Genomic DNA, 22,375 nt, shown 5'->3' with positions numbered 1-22,375 from the left:
AGCAGCCAATTAACTCCACACAGAGTTAGAATCGTTTTCTTCAACTGTTAAATGGAATGCATGGTGTGTAGATAAAATGTGAATATGACTGTTGCATAATGTTGCCACCTACTATGTTGAGAACAAAGTACTCTGTAGGCCTATTGTTGCATTGCATTGTTATCATTGTATCACTAAGGGGAGAAAATATAAGACGTGCTGTTGGAGGAGTGGGAGGTGGAGCGGACTTGAGAGGTGCTTTAGATGTTTAGTTAACTGGCTTGGCTTATATTTTTTAGATCTTTAGTTAATTTACATGATGAGCCCAAGAGGCATCTTAAACCGTTTATAGCCTGCTGTATGGCTATAGTTTAAGATGCTTGTTCGGACCAACATTGCTGAATTCAGAGTATGGTCTGCTACTCTGCTTGCTTTGTTACTACTAAAACAGATAGTTCCTTTCACAGTACCTTTCAACCTTGACAAGACATTCCAATCTGAGTCAAATGGAAACTGAAATGAATACATGCACAGAATGCATTTCACATCTGAGGTAAATCCATTCTTTCACATTTTTGTAACAATGTAATTTTATAACAATTTTTTTACGTAAATCAGTAAAAGTAATATCCATTGTCCATATTCATACATATCAGGCTACCTTGACTTCTGAGAGTCAGCTGCCCCATGAAAAGATAAATTTGACTAGCTTGTTTAGACTAGCTCCAAACTTTAGCCTTGAGCCTACAGATCACTAGCATCTCTGTGAGGTGTGTAAACCTTGACAGAGAGTTGATTGACGAATGTTTGAACAGCTAATCTGGAGGACAATGAGTGATTCATCACGCTGTAAGAAAAGCCAGAGAAGAGAGGTTTTCACAATTTCAGGTTTGTTGTTAGAAGTTGTTGGTAGGATATCAAACTGCAAAGAAATTAGATCTCTAACTCAGTAACCTCTAACTTTAAATAAGATTTTTGACCGAGAGATACACTATATTATGTGTGTATATGTTTATGTATTAACATGTATTTTCTTCTGATCTTTTATTAAAAAATACAAACAGTGCAAATGTCTTCAAAATATATAAGCACTTCAAAGATTTTGAAAAATACACACAAATCATATTAAACTATGTATCAAAGTCCTTGCCATAAGGCTAAAACAAGCTTATATCACAGAAAACAACCTAATCATCACACCCTACAGTCTGATCAGAGTATGCTAAGGCAAAGAGCAGGTTTCACTTCAGCATTTCAAATAGCACATACTAACACACAGTTAGAGAAGAACAGAGAACAGGAGATGCAGTAGTGGTGTGACTGTAACACTGCTACAAGCCTAAACATGAATTGAAGGAGTTTCTTAAGGTTTTTACAGAGGATACCTGAGGAAGAAGGGCATACATACAGTAAAAAAAACAGAGTGAGCACAGGTAATGTAGAGGGCTGAAGATAAGGTGTTTTGTCTGGTATCAGTTGAATGAGTGATCGGATACTAAGGACACAGATCTGATACTAAGGACAAAGGCCATTCTCAGCAATAGAAAACAACAACATTATACAGACTGTATATGTAAAAGAGACCCACACCATCCTCCCCAGAAAGATTTTGTGCTGACTGGACTTCCAACTCATGAGTACAGTGTGAAACTGCCAAACATGTCTGGAGTTGAGAATGTCTGTCCACCTCAACCCTTGTACAGTGTGACGCTTTGGTCAGATTCTCGAATGAATATAAACAGAAAATTATTTGCATTGCTTTGCATTGTACTGTACAACACTGCTGTTTTCAACTGGTAAAATCCAATCCAAATAAGACCCACAGGCTTTGCAGATTTGCTGGTTTGGGACATTTTGTCCCCAAAAAAAAGTGTCACCACAGTTTGAATGACAGCAGTAGATGTGAGTGTCCACCTTCAAAAAAATCTCAACCTCTACTCTCTGAAACCTAAAATAATATAGAAAACCGTAATTCTATGGATGATATTGCCTAGGCCCAGGCTCTTGACCCCCACCCAATGCTCTTGAACCCCCCTGCTCAGTTCTTGGCGGTGGCCAGTAGAGGGCACTCCTGTATCTGGGCCTCGGCGGCAGGCTCCTGGGGCCTGTGCACGGTCATGGTACAGGCCCGTATGCCCCCGAGCGGCTCTAGCACGTTGAAGGCGTGCTCCCATTCGTCGCGCTCGGGGTCGTAGCGCTGCACGATGTCCACCATGCAGCGGCTGTTCCACGAGTAGCCCCCAACCACGTAGATGCGGCCCTCAAAGACGGCCACGCCAACGTCGCTCTGTCCTCGCGGCATGGCCGCCACCGCGGTCCACTGGTCGCTGGCCGGGCTGTAGTACTCGCAGCCCAGCACGTCGTCGTAGTCGTTGGCGCCGCGGAAGTGGTTGCCACCCATCACGTAGAGGCGGTCGCCCAGCGTGCACATGCAGTGCAGCCCTCGCAGGTCCATCATGTCCGCCCGCCGGGTCCAGAGGTCACGATCGGGGTCGTAGCACCACATCTCCTTCTGGAAGGTGTCCTTGGTAATGCCGCCTAGTGGTAAGGGAGAGAAAGAATTTAGTTCATTTGTGTTCCACACATCCAAGTAAACAAGTTGTGTGTGTAGTACAGTGTGTTTGGACGATGGTCACATAACCGTATTCACATTTAGGGTCAAACAGACGTCTGTTTTATCTGTTTTTTTGCTGTGACTTTGTGAAAATGTAGCTATGTTGTAAATATTGCTGCATATTATATGACAATATGAATGATTGAATAGGAGTTCACAAGTGCATATCATCTTGAGCCATGGGGTCGGTTAGATCATGGTTCTTAACTGGTCTGGCTTTGGGACCCACAATTTCAAATCTTCATAAAGTCGCGACCCATATAATATATTTTTTTAGCAGTCAAGCCAACAGATTTGGTTGGTATTACATTTGTAAAGTCTTCAACTCCTGATGTCACCTTTCAAAGTACTCAACAGGTTCAACTTTAACAGTGCTGGCACGAGAGCATGAAACCATCAAAACTAAAATGTTACATGGAAATTTTAGTTTTGATGTTTTCATGCTCTCATGCCAGCAATTCACTGCACACCACACACTGGGGTTTTAGTTCTATTTTTTAATGATCTATTTTTCTATTTATCTATTTATCTATCAGTGAAACTGACGCAAAAGTGTGTCATTCACAGTAGGCTACATGCAGACACATTGTGGTTTACCAGATTGGGATTTACTGACATTTGTTCTTTACATTTATTTTTAACAGTGTAGCATCTTCATCTGAAATAGATTAGGTAGGTTCTAGTCTAAGACACCTAGAGCACTCCGTTATTTTAGTGTATATATCTTACATATCCTGTGTTTGTTTCACTATAGGAATCTCCAATCGAGAAAAAAAAATAACATCACCAAAAAGCAGAAGTGAAAATTACGACAAAATGTTTGATAAGAATAACACTGAACATCAACAATCCTCCTAATAATATTTATAGGTATTAAAGCTTGTTCACAGAATTTAGAATAACGTCCAATGGTTTTGAGTTATGAAGTATGAAGTGAACTGTTCTAGGCTTCCCTGTGGCCACCTATTGGCTCTGGATCAGCCTTTGCGGTGTTTATGCACATGGTATTGCAATTGTAGCTGCCAAGTATTCACGTTCCTAGTGGTCAGGCATTTAAATAAACATTTCCAATGGTGAGTTATTCGAATAACTCCGATGGCCAGCTAAACATTGTTTCCAGTGGCCAGGTATTGAAAGTGGGCCACATCATGTTTCCACAGTGGTCAGACAAAGTAACTGTTTCCTCTGAAATACGAAGTGAAAGACGGAAAAAGTGATGCAGTGGAGGTGGGCTGTGCTGTGGCCAGCCTGCTGGTCCCTGCAGCCTCAGATCCTCCTTCACCTCCCCCGGGGCCCCAGTCGCTCTCAGGGTCCCCCTCTGTGAACAGTACTGAGCAGGAAGGATGTGGTCCTAGAGGTTGACCTGGTCTGAGAAACTGCCTGCTCTGTGAGAGAGACAACAAGCATCCTGCTGAGGCATCTCTTAGTGACTCAAACTGAGTTACTTCTCTGACTTAGTCAGGGGCTGGCACAATTACACATTAATTGGGGCCTACATTACACGGCGGCACTAACAGGTCTGAGTTTGAAGCCAGAGAGCGGCATGTTTCTATAAAGTGCAAAGGGATTGTTTAAATATTCTTCTTTCTGAAAGACTTGGTTTCTTTCTTTCTTTCGACTTGGTTTGGTTTACAGTGTAACAGTTCACATTCTTGACATGTGAGTGTCCTGTTTCCGAAACCACAGATGAGTTGCAATGACCCATTTCGAGTGAACAAATTTTTGGCCTTCCTGACTCACTGACCACTGTCGCCAAATAGTTTTTGTCACCAGGCTCAATATGAGAAAGGTCGTTGAATGCTTACAGATTGTTACTCTGGAGAATGTTTTAGAATGGGGCCATTGTTTCGAACAAATTCCCTTGAACACTACTGAACAGAGACCTGGCTCAGTGGGTTAGACAGGATTAAGACACAAAATGACAAAACAAGCTTTGTTTGCCTGACTAAAAACTGAAGTAACATAAATGTGAAGTAAAACCTCTCAATAAACAATCTGAAGGATTTCTATGAATGATTGATTATGAACGATTAGTATCAAGATCACTCACCTGAGACATACATCAGACCTCCATGGACTGCTCCAGCATGGCCATAATGGGGTTCAACCATCGGCATCACAAAGGACCACTCATTTTTGTTGAGGCTGTAGCACTCCACTGAACCTGAGAATCAAAGACAGATTGACATTAGCAAGGACTTTCTGAAACTGAGCTTAAATGGGGTTCCTCATTCAAGTGTTAATAGTGTACTCATACTGGTTAGTAGGGTCACAGGAATAATATATAGGAAATGTCATGTAGTTTACAGTATGTAATGTATGTGCTTGCACATTGAGAATAGCTGGATATCTGAAACGTCTGCTTATGCACTATTAAAACCAGTTGCTTCTTTTTTGTAAGACTATGTCTAGTCTTTTCTTCAGAGTGCGAACCACTTACAATTTCATGACTTGAAAATTACACTGACTGTCATTTGCATCAACTATTTAGGAAAATATGAGAAAAATGTAATTTGCATAATAACTTAGTGTATATGGTTGGAGGGGGGCAGTATTATATTCTTTCAAGGGGTCCAAAATTTCAACATGGTTATGGGGTTGACATTTCTAGCTACTCACCGATCTCCCCGGTGGCGTTGCGACCTCCGACAGCGTACAGTTTCCCGTTGAGTGCACTCAGGTGGAAGAAGGTCCTCTTCTCGTTGAGTGAGGCCACCTGAAGCCAGCGGTCGAAGCGCGGGTCGTAGCGGTAGGCGCTGTCCACCGCCGTCTTGCCCTTGGTGTCGTACGTGCTCTGGCCCCCGACGATGAACAGGAAGCCCCCGAGCAGCGCCACGCCGTGCTGGTAGCGCGGCACCTCCATCGGCTGTAGCGCCCGCCAGCTCCCGCCGGCTCCTCCTCCGCCACTCGCCACCTCTCCGAAGGCACTGGCGTCACCCGTCCCCTCTGCTCCATCTTCGTCCTTTCTCGCTCCCTCCGGTTCCTCGTAGAAGCGCAGCTCGCGGCTGACCACCAGCTGGTGGCGCATGACGCCGCCCAGCGCGAGCAGGCGCACGGCGTCGGAGCGGATGCGCGTGCGCTCCGTCTGCAGCACCGGCTGCATGAAGGGCAACATCTGGTAATTGCTGGCCTCCAGGAGAAGGTTGACGCATGCCGTGTCCGAGCGCATCAGTGGCGGCTCCTGCGGCGTGTTAGCGTTAGCCGCAGCAGCCCCTGCGCCAGTGCTCTCACTCTGGTCCTGCTCCTGAGAGATCTGGAGCAGCTCGGCGGGATTCATGAGTGGGAAGCGGATGTGGCGCAGAAGGGTATAGGCGGATGGGTGGCGGGTAGGGGGGTCGTGGGCGATCCAGGTCCGGGCCGCACGGTACAGCTCCATCTCTGAGAGGCCCTTGAGGCCGTCGCTGGCGAGTGCGTTCGCCATGCTGGACTCGGAGAGCTGCAGGAAGTGTCCGCTCTGCACCAGCTCCCGGAAGTTGTCCCGCACAAAGTTGCTGATATGGGTGTGGACATCCTCCAGGAGTAGGTCTGTGGCTATTCGCTCCACTTCAATGCAGTTTTCAATGGTGATCTGCCAAAACACACGTGCACGCACACACACACACACACACACACAGACAAACAGACAGACAGACAGACACATACACATACACACACACACACACAACAACAGTCAGTATAACACACAACAATGTATTCATTAAAATAAATCAAAATATTTTGTCCGCTATGACTGTGAGTGTGGTGATCCTTCAACAGGTCCTCTTAAGTCCTCTCTAACAACACAACTGCCAAAAGGTCTCGTGTAGGGATAATGGAAGGTACTGACTAAAATATAAAACCAAACATAAGTGTGTACATGCTTTATTTTTTGCTTTATTTTATGCTTTAACTATTGCTCCAGCTGAGGCAAGACCTGCAGCAAGCCAAACACCTAACTCTCTCTCTCTCTCTCCACTCACCTCGCTACTGAGCAGTTGGTTGCAGAAGTCCAGTACAGGTATGACCTGTAGGAAGCTGGCCGCCTCCAGAGTGTCCTGCAGGCTGCCCACGCTCAAGTCCAGTCGCGACGTGTAGATGAAGTCGATAATGTTCTTCAGCCCGGCACTGCTCACGCCATGAAGCTTAATCTCCTTCAGCTCCTGCTCTCGCATTCCGCCTGGGGGTGGGAGGTCAGAAAGGGATATTGAGGTGCAAAGCATGAAAAACAATGAGAGAGGATCATGGGAGAATGTTCTACTCGAGTAAGTTTGTAATTACTATTTGAACAGTTAGTAGTCACTTAGTTGAGAAAAACCCTACCAGGAAAAAATGCAAACATTGCTATGAGAGTGATACTACAATGAATTATACAACAGCAACATCAACACATTGCATTGAGGCGGTAGCTTCCTCTTAAAATCTACTAGAATATTTATTTTTTTAAGGTTTTAACGTTTTTATTCATGTCATTCATTCCAGATGGTGGACGGCTATGAGGCCGTCACTACCTGAGTTCAACAGAGCTTTGTGGTATTAGCTGTGTGAACATGGCCTTAGGCTCTCACCTGTGAACATGGCTTTGAAGTAGTCACTGGCTGAGGCCATGATGGCTCTGTGAACAGGAAAGGTCTTGCTGCTGTCTCCTGGCACCAGGGTCACATCACACAACGTCTCATCACTTCGGAAAGAGTTTAAACCCTTGCCAGAATAAAACAAAATTAAAATTATTTTTTGTTGTATCAATGAATAATAAATAGTAGTTAAGTTGGAGCTCTTTGAAAGCTTCCAGGAGAACATTTCGGTGGTAGGAATACACGACAGGACTTGTCTACCTGCTCACTCAACTCTTACACGTTGTCCTTACTACATGTGATGCGACGGAGCATTAGTGACAAAATCAGTTTGATCACAGTCCACAATTTGGTATCGCACAGTTTACGGTATTTGCACATGTTTTAGGAGTAGTTTTCAAACCTACACAAGGTGTTTCCAAACAAATCCCCAACTTTGGTTTATAGGGCCTTTGTGCTGCTGACAGTTCAAAGTGTACCTGTAAGATGGCATTGCCGTGGGTCTCACACAGGAACTCTCTCTTCAGGGGTCGGGGAGGGAGGCTCTGTTTGGGCGGCTCTATTGGTTTGGGGGCCACTATGGGTGGTTTGGGTGCTGCATCTGGGGCCTTCTGGGCTGCCTCTGGTGGTTTAGGGACCACCTCCGGGGGCCTGGGGGCCGGCGTGGCGGGTGTGGGGGGTTTGTCGGCCTGAGGCGGGGGCCTGGGAGGCTCCCTGTTCTGGTGACGGCTGCCGAGTCGCGAAAGACGCCGGTGTAGCTTCCCTTCCTCCCCACTGTTTCTTAAACACATAGCAGATCATGAAACTACAGTATGTCACGGCCATGTTAGTGTTGAAGGGTGTTGAACTGTGTTGAATTGTGTGGAGCTTGAAACGCATCAGTCTACAAATAAAGCTGCATTAAAACAGTTCCTTGCAGGTGCACAATTTTTTTGGTGGCAATTTCTAAACATCTAGCTCTGTCAACATCCTGAAGAGACTGTCAACACTATGTCAACAGTTCAAATGTATGTGTGTGTGTGTGCGCGTGTTTGTGTGTGTGTGTGTGTGTGCGCAAGTTTCAGTTAAATTCTTAATACCAATAATGCTGATATTGCAGATGTTACATAACAGTGAAATACACAATGATGTTGAAAGATGATTACAGCACATGACGCTCTTACCCCATGGTGTCCGGTGCACTGAAGTTGATGTCAGCCACTCACGCACACCTTCAGCGAAACTATAGACACTCAAAGAACAATCCCTTTGTAGAAATGACTCTCATCGACTTGTTGAAAAGTCTGACACCATCCAAAGGCACTCTCACGCAGTGCAGAGTGATCATGAAAACTCCTGTCACGGAAATGAAGGGAAATGATACAAAACTGGGTCATCATCATCAGATGGTATGATGATTGGCTTGATGATGCACATGGCACACACACACACACACACACACACACACACCCACGCGCACGCACACATGCACACACAAACACCAATCAGAGAAACATGTACAGGTGCATCCTCCTCTCAACAGTGAGGATGTGGGTAGCCCCTGGGTGCAGAAATGGCACACACAGCCATGTCACACGTCAATCTCCCAACTGCACATCTTTTTCCGGGTTGTTGATGTTTTTTGTTCTAGTAAGTTTAATGGAGTCGGTTCTAAAAGTGCACACAAGTGTGAGGATTCACAGCTCCTTGAACCTCATGCATGCAGCCTTTACATTATGACCAAGTCCATTACTGTTTGTTATAAACAAAGCCATGGAGCATTCTAAAAACAAGTGATGCTGCTGTAGTCATCTAGGTCTTATTCTCTGAATGGCATTGTAATAATAGGCGCTTGCGGACTTTGAGCAGAGTAATCATAAACATGGAAGGCCAGTTGAAGTGACACTTTACTGGATAACAGAAAAACCTTATGAGATTACATTTATCTCTACATCAGTTTACAACACAACAGTCCGAGGCCTACAGAATTTGTTGAAGTTGGCTGCGTATTTTGTCCCAACCACTGGAGAACTTACCAAAAGATGCTTCCTCGAGACGTCTGCGTGTGTATGCGTGTGTCAGCTCAGCTCAGCAGGCAGTTACTAAAACCTCAGGCAGCGTCGCATCGAGATGTCCCTCACATGCACACACCACACGTCAGGGTGTGCACACACACACATGCATTTTTTGCTCTGTTTAGGGAGTTTACTGTGACCTCAGAGACTTCCTGTGCTAGTTCTTCATTTTCTCTCTAGTCTCCCACCTTCTTTTTCTTTCTCTCCCTTTGACTCGGTCTCTGTAACCTTTTCTCTTTTCTCGTATTAATACACACTCACACACACACACACTCACTACACACACTGTAAACACTCTGAACTCGCCTCACTCCAAAATGGCTTGATTGTGAAACGTGGCCCAGGAAGTGTCTTGGAGACCAGTAACAGTAGACTATGACTTCCTCTCAGCTTGTGTAACTTGTTGAGCATGACATGAGTGATATGTTTACCCTTTGGACAGTTACTGTAGAAAAAGGATTTTGAAAGGCCTCAAGTGAGCTTCAAGCTACAGTCAAGAACGTTAAAATCATGAATATTATGTTGGTACAATCTGTGTAGGAAAAGTATTTGTTGTTGTCATGTCTCTTGCCAGTGTGAGGCTTTCTTTAATGCAGAAGTGAACCTTTTTAAAAAGTCTGTTCACAAATAGTGCTATGGTCTCTATACGCTTCAGACATCTGACAAGAGGCCATACTCTGGCAAACATAGGTAATGTGCTGTACTCTCTGCTTGGGGTTGCTTGATGACTGAACTTAAATGGCCAGATATTGACACTCACTCTAATGTAATTAAAAAGCTATTTGTAAAGAACAGATTGATGTTAAAATTGTTAAAAGGTTGAATTGTTATTTACAACTTCTGTTTGTCTTTCCTTTTCTCCTATTTTTTTCCATAATGCTCTTGGAGAGAATAAGACATATGCAACTAATGGCCTCCTTACACCAAACAACTTTCAACTTTTCATCAACTGTTTTCAAAAACAAAAAACTCAAAATGCACTGTTCCAAATTATGCACAACAGAGTTAAGACATTTTATAGGTTGTAAAGAACTACAAATGTGGTAATTTGTTGAATTTGCAGTATTAATAAATATTTGCAGATATTCAAAAGTTATTTCAATCAAAAACATCTTAACAGGCCAAGTTACATGTTAACATAGGACCCCTTCATTGAGATCATCTTCACAATTCTTGCATCCATTGAACTTGTGAGTTCTTGGAGAGTTTCTACTTTAATGTCTTTACATGATGTCAGAATAGCCTCCCACAGCTGCTGCTTGGATGTGAACTGCCTCCCACCCTCATAGATATTTTGCTTGATGATGGGACCCTAAAGGGGCCTACGAGCTCTCTCCCCATGATTCCGTCCCAAAACATGACTCCGCCACCTCCTTGCTGACGTCTCAGCCTTGTTGGGACATGGTAGCCATTCATCAACCATCCATTACTCCATCACTGGACCAAGTTGCACAGCACTCATCCGTAAACAAAACATGAAATTAGTCTTCATGTATTCCTGAGCCCAGTGCAACCGTTTCTGTTTGTGAGCATTGTTTAGGGGTAGCCGAATAGTAGGTTTATGCACACTTGCAAACTTCTTGAGGATCCTACACCTTGAGGTTTGCGGGACTCCAGAGGCACCAGCGGCTTCAAATACCTGTTTGCTGCTTTGCAATGGCATTTTAGCTTCTGGCAGAAACCTTCCTTATTATGGCTTTGTCTGCATGAACCTGCCTGTGCTCTGAATCAGAGACAAATTTCTTCACAGTACGATGATCACGCATAAGTTTTCGGGAAATACCCAATGTTTTTATACCTTGTCCAAGGTAGAGCACAATTTCACGCTTTTCAGCAGCAGCGAGATCCTTTTTCTCTCCCATATTGCTTGAAACCCGTGGCATGCTTAATAATGAGGAACATCCTTCTTAAGTAGTTTTTCTTTGATTGGGCTCACCTGGCAAACTAATTATCACAAGTGTCTGAGATTGATTTCAATGATCCAAAGAGCCCTGAGCACATCCATGAGTTTAATTGAAAAATAAAAAATAAATGTTTACAACACTTAAATCCAATTTGCATAATAATTTGGAACACGGTGTATAAACAACCCATATAGCCTACATATATCAAAGTCATATTTTAGTGTCAAATTATATTACATCACGTCTCCATATGCATGAGTATGAACAGGTGATGGTGAAGTGTTTAGATCCGTCAATGTATTTTCGGCCAGGTCATCGGGCTATAGCATTGTTCTGTCATGTGGAATACTAATAATTTATAAGAAACTAAGTAACAAATAACCATATAGGCTACGACTATTTATCCCTTGCTGAATAGATCTTACTTTTACAGTTAGTCAGTTTTTACATTGTTCATGTCACTATTTGCATGAACCAAGACTAAAAGATTGTGATAATATCAAACACGTTTCATCATCACACATTGTGACATCAAGACTAGGAAAAGACTGTCTCAGACTGACTTAAAACTACTAGGATTGCCACCTTACACTAAATGATCTAGATGACGAGAGCACGCCTCGACCCCAGTAAAACTCCCAAGATTTCATTACGACTATGAAATTAATTGAAAATCGTATGGTGTAAAGGTGATGCTACATGGGGCAACTTCTTGAGCAATGTTGCTGGGCAACCACATAACCAGTTCCATTTATTCTGATTGGATAATCATGACAACTTGCCTACTGATGATAAGTTCTCCAGAAAAGAAACTGTTGCCCAATATCAATGAGAAAATGCCAGAACCACAATAATGAGGAACATTGCCCAGCAACATTGCTCAAAAAGTTGCCCCATGTATCATCAGCTTAAGGCCAGCATAAGTAGGTTGACCAGACAAGAGATAAGACTGTAGAATGTGCTGTAAAATATATTTAATATGATTTATTCATATAATCTCACGGTGTCTTCAAGATACAAAATCATATCACACCACCATTTCAAGATGAGGGACTGAGAGCTCTGCAAACAAACAGTAGTGTTGAGTCATCCAATCAGGCATGCAGTGCTGAGTGTCTGGTGTCTTTCCCATATAACAGCTCTTTCACCATCAATGTGCAATTATCACAAGCTCAGATGAAAGTTCTCATGATTCATTGATTCTTGTAGCTCCCTTATCAGGGGAAATCAAAATGGTGCCTAAAATGAGTTCCTTAGGCGTTCCTCAAATGAGTTCCTTAGGCGTTGCATCTCTGTCTCCGGGTCTCAATGTGCCCCCCATGTCCAGGCTCTTACAAAATGATTGCATTTTCTGCCAGTCCATAAACACTCACACTCATGTCATGCACGCACACACACACACACACACGCACGCACGCACGCACACACACACACGGCCCTAATTTGAATGATAGGCAAAGTGCAAAGTCTTATGTCTAACCAAAGCTAGTTTAATAACTAGGTAAAAAACTATTTGCTAATTTAACACAATGAGCAAGACCTGAACCGTAAACAATAATGAGTTTGCTCAAAGCTTGCCACACGACAGCTATAGTTCATGCACGAGCACTTTACTTGTTGATAGACTTTGCACTTTGCTTAGCATTTAAATTAGAGCCCACAGTCACAACCTCTGCTGCCAAAGGAGGAGAGAAAAAGGATAAAGAAAGAAAAAGAAAGAGAAAAAAACACCACAAAGAGGAAAATGGTGATGTGTGTTTGATTAGCTGGTGTGAAAATAATTATGGCAAATCCAGCCAGTAATTCCCAGAGATTGACCATCACCGGTGATATAATTTCAGTACCGATCAATTAAGGCTGAAGTCATGCTTGGCTAATCTGTAGCCATCCGTTTGCATAGGTGAAAGGCTTTAGCCTTTAAGAGCATTAGGTCAGTGATCGCTACCATTGACACGGTCTGTCTAACCCAGTCTCGCTGTTTAAGTCCAGAGTGCTTGGGGGTCAAAGTTTGGAGAACTGAATCAGATTCCTGTTGATCTCGGCAACGTTTCGGCAACCTGAGGGGGGGGGAATGTACAAGAAAGAGTGAGACGGGGAAAGGGTCAATCAGGCCTTGCTGTCGTTTGCACAGAGTTCATGAGAGGTCACGAGAGATCACCACAGGGTCAACAGCACTCACCCGACAGGGCCATGGAAAGGCGGAACTCATCGTTCAGGATCTGCAGCACCTCGCGGACTCCTTCCTCACCCTGAACAAAGCATAAGGAATAAATAATGATGAAACACTTCAAAGCTTACTGCCATACCACAGAGTCAAATACGCATCAATAAGGAAACAGTCCAACTAACTAATCAAAACAAGTATGAACACAAGAGGACAAAATAAAATGCTATGGGGCTACAATCATAGATTGTGCTTTTTTCAGAGACAGAAGACCAAAAGACAGAGTACTGTCAACATATAAATAATTAAATTTTTGCATGGACAGAGAAGCATATGTTTTTGATGGGCCTCTAAAATTGAGTATCTTGTTTACTGACTTGAATTGTTTTACCGTCTATGATCTTGGGGAGGCTTTTCTTATTTATTAATTTTTGTTTGTTTCATTTTAAGCCATTTTACATTCCTTTAAAAGTATGAATTAGAAAAATGCCGATGCATACTGATTGATGGAGGAATCGTGCTTAAACCACTCATGATTAGCTAACTCAATTCCAAGAGGAAAGCAGGCACAGCTGGCATCTCAGTCATGCAAAAGTGCCACAGTGATAGAATACCACAAACTTAACCACAATGCCAGTGTTTTGAGAACTTCTTCATTAACAGCTTTATGGTGAAGTTTTGCGAAATGCCCCAAAGAATTGGCGGTTATATCTATGCTATGCTGACAACAGCTGCAGTCTTAACTGTAAATTTCCAGTCTGGTTTCATTCTGCATAGTTGCAAAGGCAAAAGGCTGCTAGTCTGAGTTAAAGAGGCAGCAGTTTGACCACAGGAAGATGAGAAAGGAGGTCTGGCCTTCACACACATGCACAAAAATACACACATCTCATCTTACTCACGGTAACACTAAAACACACATGCACACCCAACCCCTGACCACAACACACACACAAATGCAACTGACACACACACACATCATACACAGACATAGCCAAATGGTCAGGGCTAGAGCAAATTTAGTCTCAAACTCATAACACACTTCTCTCCACCTGTGCGTACACACACACACACACACACACACACACACACACACACACACACACACACACACACACCTTATAAGCCAGGCCCCAGACAGCGGGCCGTCCGATGAACACACACTTGGCTCCGAGAGCCACGGCCTTGAGCACGTCGCTGCCTGTGCGGATCCCACCATCCATGTAGACCTCGATCCTCCCCTGCACCGTGTCCACTATCTCTGACAGGCAGTCTATCTGATAAACACAGAGAGGGGGAGAGAGAGCACGGTGAAGGCCAGACACACACACACACTCTCTTTCTTTTTGTCTCACAGACACACACACTTACATGCACACATTCTCTGTCACTCACACACACACTCTCACAGGCAGACACACACTTACATGCACACATTCTCTCTCTCTCTATCTCTCTCTCACACACACACACACACACACACACACACACACACACAACTGAAGACACTAACACAGAATGGCCTTACGGCCTTGAGCAGGAGACATGATTTATAGGGTTGTTTCAACTTCAATGATGGGATGAGTGGTCCTGTGCCAGCCTTGACACCCTGCTGGTCTGATTCCTGGTACACTACTATGCATGACTAAGCGGTTTTCCCTCCCTGTACACTTCTATGCATGACTAAGAAAATTTTGCCTCCCTGTGGCCTGAGAGTTCTGAAGTTTGGCCAACTACATCTAATTTTGAGATTGAATTTTGAGGATTTTGAATTTTGAATCCTTTGAACTTGGATTTTGATTTCATCTGTGTTGTTAATGTGGTCCCTGAATGTCAATATACCAATAATAAACCATGTGGGTTTGAACAGAGGTGTCAAGGATTTTTTAATTGAATTATTTTACAATAAAATCCAATCCAATGTTTTTCTTCAGGTCTGTCAACCAGGCAATGGGTGAAGCTACACCTGCTTAGCTACAGTGGATTGCTGTCTGGCAATCCTGCTGTCTGATCACCGCTAACCCTAGCTCACTTCCAGTGAAGTAACTGTAGTAAAGCCTAACCCGCACTAACCATGCACTTCCAGTGAAGTAACTGTAATAACGCCTAACCCGCACTTACCATGCACTTCCAGTGAAGTAACTGTAGTAAAGCTTAACCCGCACTTACCATCTACTATTGTTTCTTTTGATTACAACTGTGGCTGGTACTTCAACTCTGCCCTTAAATTCCTGCACTGTCATCCTCTGGTTACTACACTCTCGTCCTTTTGTGTTAGCGTGGTGGGATTTACTGTTATGCTGAGGTCTCCCATTGCAATGTAGCTTAAATGCTAGTCCTCATTTGAAGTCGGTTTGGATAAAAGTGCAAGCTAAATAAATGTGATGTAAACATAATCCCGCTCGCTAGTCTCTTACAGTAGCCGGTCCGCCGTCCAGCTGACGCCCGCCGTGATTGGACACGATGATTCCCTGGACGCCGTGCTCCACAGCTAGCTCGGCGTCCTCCTTGGTAAGGATGCCCTTAATGATAATGGGCAACCGTGTGAGCGACTGCAGCCAGTACACTTCCTTCCAGCTGATGGACGGGTCCAGCGTGTGGGCGGGGATGCCATACTCCTCCGGGCCAGCGCTGACCTGCAGGGGGCAACAGAGACCCTCAGACTGACACGGGACAAGTTTACAGAGCACACACCCAAGATAGAGACAAATACAGAAGACAACGTGTAGATCACATGTTAAAGGTCAAGGCAATTCATGTATGCTTTTGAAAAAATACACCAAATACAAAAAAGTTTTATTATTATTATCATTATTATTAGTAGTAGTAATTCCAAAAACGTTGGGACACTATGCAAAATATGAATAATAACAGAATGCTATGATTTGCAAAACATGTGAATGCTACATATGCATATATATCAATTGTTGAAACAGAAAGGTTTACTGTTATTTGGAAAATATATGTTCATTTTGAATCTGATGCCAGTAATCAGGGGAATATTGTCTCATCCCTTCTTTTCACAACAGGATGTAAATGTTTGGGAACTGAAGAGACCAGTTGGCTGGAGTTTTGAGAATGAAATGTTGTCCCATTCTTTCCCAATATAGGAGTCCAGATGCTCAACAGTCTGGGGTCTTCTTAATCATGTGTTAATCATGCGTTCCATGGTGTACCCGATGTAAAAGGGCAGGACTGCAGGAAGGCCATTTTAGCACCATGACTCTAGTTGTAATATGTGTAATATGCAGTTTGGCATGGCTTTCCTGAAACATTCAAGGTCTTTCCTGAAAAAGACGTTGTCTGGATGGCTTATGATTAGTCCCATCCTACTAATGAAAATTCTCCTAAAGTCTGTTCTACTTGGAGGCAAATATTTTCAGTTGTAGATGTTTTGAATGTTGATGAATGCTGTTTTACTGTTTTTTTGGTGTTACATGGACGTCTTTGTTTGTAATTGTGTCACGTGCACTGCTGTCTGTCTTGGACACTCTTCCAAAAGAGATTCTTAATCTCTGTGAGTTTTATATCTAGTTAAAATGAGGTTATAATACGAAAAATACTAACATTAGGTGGTTTTAAAGTTAATTTACATGTTGTGTTTTTCATCTTTACCTGGAAGGCCCCATCAAAGTTCTTCACCTTGAGGTGGGGCGGGAGCTTGAACTGGTTGCGGATGTCGTTGCGGCGTTTCCCGGTGTAGGGCACGTCCACGGTGAGCACCAGAGCCTTGTAGCCCAGCGCCTCCACGCGGTGCACGATCTGCTCGGACAGCTTGCGGTCGCGGTACACGTACAGCTGGAACCAGCGGTAGCCGTTGGGCGCCGCCGCCACAATCTCCTCCACCGAGCAGGTTGAGTAGGTACTGGTGATGTAGCATGTGTTCACCGCCTCCGTAGCTGATGGAGAGAGAGAGGGAAGGAGGGAGGGGGAGAGAGAGAGAGAGAGAGAGAGAGAGAGAGATAAAGAAAGGGCAAGGCAAGTTTATCTATACTAGTCTGGCACATTTCAAACACTGCTGTAAGTGCATGCTATGTGTGCTGTCTGTATGCTACTGAGACCTTGAATTTCCCCTTGGGGATCAATCAAGTATCTATCTATCTATCTATCTATCTATCTATCTATCTATTAGTGACAATTCAATGTACTTTACATACTGTAAATAAAAGTACAAAGGGACAAAATATTGGAGTGAAGAAAAGTAATAAAGCGTGTCAAAGTTAAATAAGAGAAGGACATAAGTTAGAGTTATTTACACTGTTAGGAGTATAATGAACGGCTAAGTAAAATTTCCAATAAGTCTTACATTCCCATCTAGTGGTAAGAAAATCTACTGCAGCGTAAAACTACATAATCCTGTGTAACTAACAAAAAACATAAAAAGATCCTTATGCATAGGCATACGATTAAATGCATAATGATGTATGATGTACACAAAAACCTTACTGTATGTATGAGCAAAAACAAAAAATCAAGCATTGTATAATATGAAATAAATGTTTGGGTATTCTGATTTACATTCTGTACGATTTACATTCTGTACAAGTCATATAAAACACTGGATGCCTACATTTGAATAAATAAAGTATCTAAACTAATCTATATGGCAGGAGCAATGACTTGAGAGACTGGGATTTCCAGTGGCACTGGAGATCTGCTGACCCCTTGCTGTTGCCATCTCCCCCTCGTGCCAGGCCAGGCAATGGAAGGCGGTTGGAGCGATCCCCACGGGAAAGCTGATCTCCGTGCCCAGCACTGTGGTCCGCGTGTCACTCACCGACACGTCCCGCAAGATCCGAGGCCGCAGGCGGATTCTAAGGAGACGGAAGTAGTTGGAATGTCAGGGGGAAAGTGACTTAATGATTCATCCATTTTAACCTTTAGGTCTCATTTAGTTGTTTTAAGGGGTTCTGACCTTGGGCTGTTTAAACCATCTTTGAGTCATTGTCTTTTGCCAGTGACTCTTAGATCAATAGGCTAATATTTAATAATAACATTATGATTAATTTAATTGTGTCCTAATGATAATTACATAATGTACAGAATGGGTCTTATGTTATGATAAAACAGAACACTGTGAGGATCATGTTTGCACCAAAATATCTGAATGTTAAGTACAATATATTAGTACCTAATATTCAAAATGTGTCAGCTCTTTCCTGAGATGGAGAGTGTGGTGTTGATGGAGTGTGGCCTCAGGGTCTTGTCTTGCTTACCGTTTAAAGGCCAACAGGTTGTCATCCCGGGTGCAGCACTCGTCTGCTCCGGCGGCATAGTAGTCCCAGGTGGCCTTGGAGAGATGCCCCTTAGCATACTCCTCGAAGTCCGTCAGACAGACCATAGACATTTCTGCACAACGCGCTCCGTCTCTTCACAACAGAAAACACAACAGACCAGCAAGTTGTCTTGTTATCAGCCAACATCAAAGTCATCAAGGCTAAGAAAACTCTCTCCTGACCTGAACCATGTCCATTAAAAAGCAAACGGTTTATTACCAACAAAAACACATTCCTCACATTCGATTACATTAGCCCTATTGTCAAGAGTAAGGCATTTGCTGGATCTTCGACAGACGTGAACGTTAACATTATGTTTAAAAAACGCAGATTCACCAAGGTTGACACAGTAGCCTAATGCATCCAATGCAATATCGAACGATCAAAATGTATAGGCTATCGGCGTTTTACTATTGCTAGACACACAAATGACTTTGAAAATCCAATAACACGCGTAGAGTTAGCCCAGCCTACTGTTGCAACCTAAGAAAATCGCCACTCTCAAAAGTTTAATTACAGCCACAGGCGAATCAAAATATCACTTGGCTAGGCTACTCACTGGTGGTGGTAGCCTACTCCACAAAGTGACTGCGTAAATTGGAAAGATTTGGTTTGGTATCGGGTTCTCACAGAGGTCACACAAAGAAAACAAAACAAGTAGCGTCGCGTCACGCCACTTTTATATAGCAGAAAGCAGCGACTAAATAGTTATTTTGGATGACTTTTCATAGCTACAACGGTGCACAGGTAATCTGTTGATTAGACATTATCGATATAAAGAAACGTTGGAATAGCCTATATAAACACCAACATAAAGTTAACATTTAGGCTGTAGCGGAAATGTATGAACTATGGACTTCATTATTCATTAACCTATTCGAAGAATTGAGTTCAAACCCAGGCTAAATATTAGACAGACCTCAAAATACTTTCAGTATGAAGTATTCAGACTGAGTAGGCTACATTCTGTGACCAGACAACAGCGTCTGTAAGTGCTTTGCTTATAGCTTTTTCACAGGTTTCAAATTAAGTGCAAGTGAACGCAATGCATAAATAATTTTAATGTGCAGTTAAAAATGGCTCTTTAGCTTTATGAGCACTCACCAGTCTATACAAGAGCATTGCAACTGTCTGCAGCAGATCTGGGAAATATCTGTGTGTGAGAGATGCTGCAGGGGGCCATTGTAGAGGGGTGCTTTTGTGGATGGATGGATGAAACTAACTCAGAGATTAACACTAACAGAACGACCCTACGTTGACCCCCTAGTCCTTATTGTTTTTACACTGGCTGGAAATGTGCTGATGAGTGTACGTAGCATGCGTGTGTGTGTGTGTGTGTGTGTGTGTGTGTGTTTACCCACATACCACACATTACAGTGAGTCAGTCCAGCGTCTGTAGCCTATCTACAGTAACAGATGCTTCTCTGATCATGTGACGGCTCTGGCAACTGTTGAAAGCCCAGGCACACTTTGGCATAAAAGTCCAATGTTAACGTTAAAGCCTAACGTCTATCACTGGAGAGGTGGATGATTAATGGATAGCATTGACGCAGAGAAGGCAAGCCAGAACAACAACATCAACCCTTGATCCATTCCACACAAAAACAACACTAGCAAATACACTGTGCACTGTGTGAAAATCTGTGGGTCCTGCATCAATCCTGTAGCCATAACAAAATTTCCCTTTAAATAGGTGTATTCTAAGATCAAAGTAGCACAGCATTACTCTATTTAGCCTACAGAAGTGTCTTATTTAGGGACATAGTGAGGAAATATGAGCCTATTGAAACATTCAGCCTTTTGTATACTTTGTACCTCACCATACCGTATTATGCATAACTTGGCATGGGTACGGTACATAATGGGATTAAGTGACTGAACAGCAGTGGTCAGACAGAATGAATCACTCACCGATTGCAGCTACAGTTACTCATTCTCTCTCTGCAGAAACAAACATACACAGATTTGCTCTGAAAACAAGAAAATAGAACCTATACAAACTGTAAGCATTTGTAAGCAATTTGTTTTAAACTTTTTAAAATGAGTATGAACACAGCCATGTTTGTTTGCTTGTCTTATGTTTACAGGCTGAGTCTGATGCTGGGCTCTGCCTAAATTTACACTCTCTAAAGATCATTAACACATCAACAGTAGCCTACAAATGATCCCTCACCAGACAAAAGTTTAGGGTATAGAGCTTAGAGGCCCATTTCTATGATTAGGAAAACAGTCATGATAATGACTTAATCATAATTTAAAGTGTGCTCTTAGAAACACCTAAAGCAGTTGTATTTACCAACCCTACTAGCGCATTGACTATAACTTGACTCAGACTCTTGACTAAAATCTCAGAACACCGCAGTCTCGGATTTAGGATTACATCATGAAGGTGAGATTCTGTATCCATCTAGCCACTAGAGGGCAGTAAAGGACTGAAGAAAAGAGAAAAAGTGTGGCAACTCTAAAACAAGCCTCAGAGTAAAACTAGAAAGACTCTACCTCTGAGAGGCACTAAAACATACAGGAAAATGCTACCATTTTACAATATTTAGTTACAATAACTACAATTAGTTTCAAGTTACAATTTGTGTTGTATCTTACCCCAATATAGAGTTCTAGATTATTTAAAAAAAAAAAAATAAAGAGCCATGTTGTTCTCAAATATGTATGTGTATGTGTATTTAATAGCTGTTCAAGTGAGATAAGCCATTAGATAATCTCCATTAGTGCAATACACAGCCTCACACATACAGCCGCCCCAGTTCCTCACTCCTCCCCTATGCCCTAAACACTCTCTAAAACATCACACCAGCCCCAACACAGCACACAGCACATTGATCTACAAGCAACTATGAATACTCTAAATCACCAAAGCAAAAAACAAGACCACTTCTTTACATTCACAGCAATCAATATCTGACCTTGGTTTTCCAAAAAGTGGGTGAGTATGAGCAGTAGCAGGCAGTAGACTTGAATCAGTGTGTCCCCGAGCTGTGTCAAGCTGTTTGTGAATACGGCAGCACCTAGCTGCAAGCCTCTGCACGAAGCGCATTTACAAGGGCTTTCAATTGGCTTTAAAAAACACATTGTTAAGGTAGACTTCTAGAAAAGAGGCTAGGCATGGTATAGCTAACTAAAATATATTTACCAAAAGGTCATGTTTTATTTTTGTTCGAGGTCACCTTAAAACGTATGTAAAATATAAATATAAAGCTTCACAAAATATATAAGTTCAAAAATGTAATTTATATTTGATTTAGAAAAAAAATACAATACTGATGTTTTGAAGTTGTTTCTTCTTATGGGTAGCAAGCATCTATTTTTTTTTTAATTGCTCTTTGTATTTTCTCTGATCCCGCTCCCCTATTTCTGACTTAGCCAACTGTGTGTGTTTGTGTGTGTGTATCTGTGTGTAAAACTAGCATACTCTCCCTTTTGGTAGTGGGTGGGGGAGTGTATTGCAGTCAGGGGCTACACTCAGACTAAGGGCTCGCTGTCTGGCTGTTTCACTGAGGCTGAGGCAACACTGTTTCCCGATCTCTCCCTTCTCCCTTTTTCTTTACCCAGTCATATGTGAGGTGGATTCCTTTGACCTGGTCTGAGTATTACACTACACACTACACACATTAGTACTACACACACACACACACACACACACACACACACACACACACACACACACATAAACACTTTGTGTAGATTATGTTTCTTTGTTTCTATATGTAAATTACATTTGTGTTAATAATGTACACATACATTTACAACACAATACACACACACACACCCACACACACACAAACACCCACCCACACACACACATTCTCTCTCTCTCTTACA

At 42.7% G+C, this 22,375-nt stretch overlaps 2 protein-coding genes across 5 annotated transcripts; both read right to left on the bottom strand.

Moving 5' to 3' along the window:
- Nucleotides 1-1,013: 1,013 nt before the first annotated feature.
- On the bottom strand, nucleotides 1,014-9,432 carry si:rp71-68n21.9 (kelch-like protein 9). 2 transcript variants are annotated; one of them, XM_042082715.1, is made up of 8 exons: nucleotides 9,159-9,432; nucleotides 8,307-8,478; nucleotides 7,623-7,923; nucleotides 7,138-7,270; nucleotides 6,553-6,749; nucleotides 5,213-6,161; nucleotides 4,644-4,757; nucleotides 1,014-2,517 (listed from the first exon to the last, which is right to left on the bottom strand). In XM_042082715.1, the coding sequence occupies exons 2-8, from the start codon at nucleotides 8,309-8,311 to the stop codon at nucleotides 2,018-2,020; spliced, it is 2,199 nt and encodes a 732-aa protein (XP_041938649.1). In that variant the 5' UTR covers nucleotides 8,312-8,478; nucleotides 9,159-9,432; the 3' UTR covers nucleotides 1,014-2,017. The 2 variants fall into 2 exon arrangements, with proteins under 2 accessions (XP_041938649.1, XP_041938657.1); XM_042082723.1 differs by having other exon boundaries at nucleotides 7,623-7,917; nucleotides 9,159-9,431.
- Nucleotides 9,433-12,060: 2,628 nt separating this feature from the next.
- hao2 (hydroxyacid oxidase 2 (long chain)) lies at nucleotides 12,061-21,541 on the bottom strand. Of its 3 annotated transcripts, XM_042084574.1 has the most exons (9): nucleotides 21,460-21,541; nucleotides 20,450-20,479; nucleotides 18,479-18,631; nucleotides 17,925-18,076; nucleotides 16,878-17,161; nucleotides 15,680-15,898; nucleotides 14,381-14,539; nucleotides 13,281-13,350; nucleotides 12,061-13,158 (listed from the first exon to the last, which is right to left on the bottom strand). In XM_042084574.1, exons 2-9 carry the CDS (start codon nucleotides 20,470-20,472, stop codon nucleotides 13,103-13,105), a joined length of 1,116 nt encoding a protein of 371 aa, XP_041940508.1. In that variant the 5' UTR covers nucleotides 20,473-20,479; nucleotides 21,460-21,541; the 3' UTR covers nucleotides 12,061-13,102. The 3 variants fall into 3 exon arrangements, with proteins under 3 accessions (XP_041940508.1, XP_041940509.1, XP_041940510.1); XM_042084575.1 differs by lacking the exons at nucleotides 20,450-20,479; nucleotides 21,460-21,541 and adding an exon at nucleotides 19,098-19,346; XM_042084576.1 differs by lacking the exons at nucleotides 20,450-20,479; nucleotides 21,460-21,541 and adding an exon at nucleotides 18,758-19,049.
- Nucleotides 21,542-22,375: the final 834 nt, after the last annotated feature.

This window comes from Alosa sapidissima, chromosome 2, assembly GCF_018492685.1.
Source record: "Alosa sapidissima isolate fAloSap1 chromosome 2, fAloSap1.pri, whole genome shotgun sequence".
NCBI classification, from domain to species: Eukaryota; Metazoa; Chordata; class Actinopteri; order Clupeiformes; family Clupeidae; genus Alosa; species Alosa sapidissima.
Note: the sequence above shows the minus strand (reverse complement) of the source record. Positions and strands in the feature narration are given on the sequence as shown.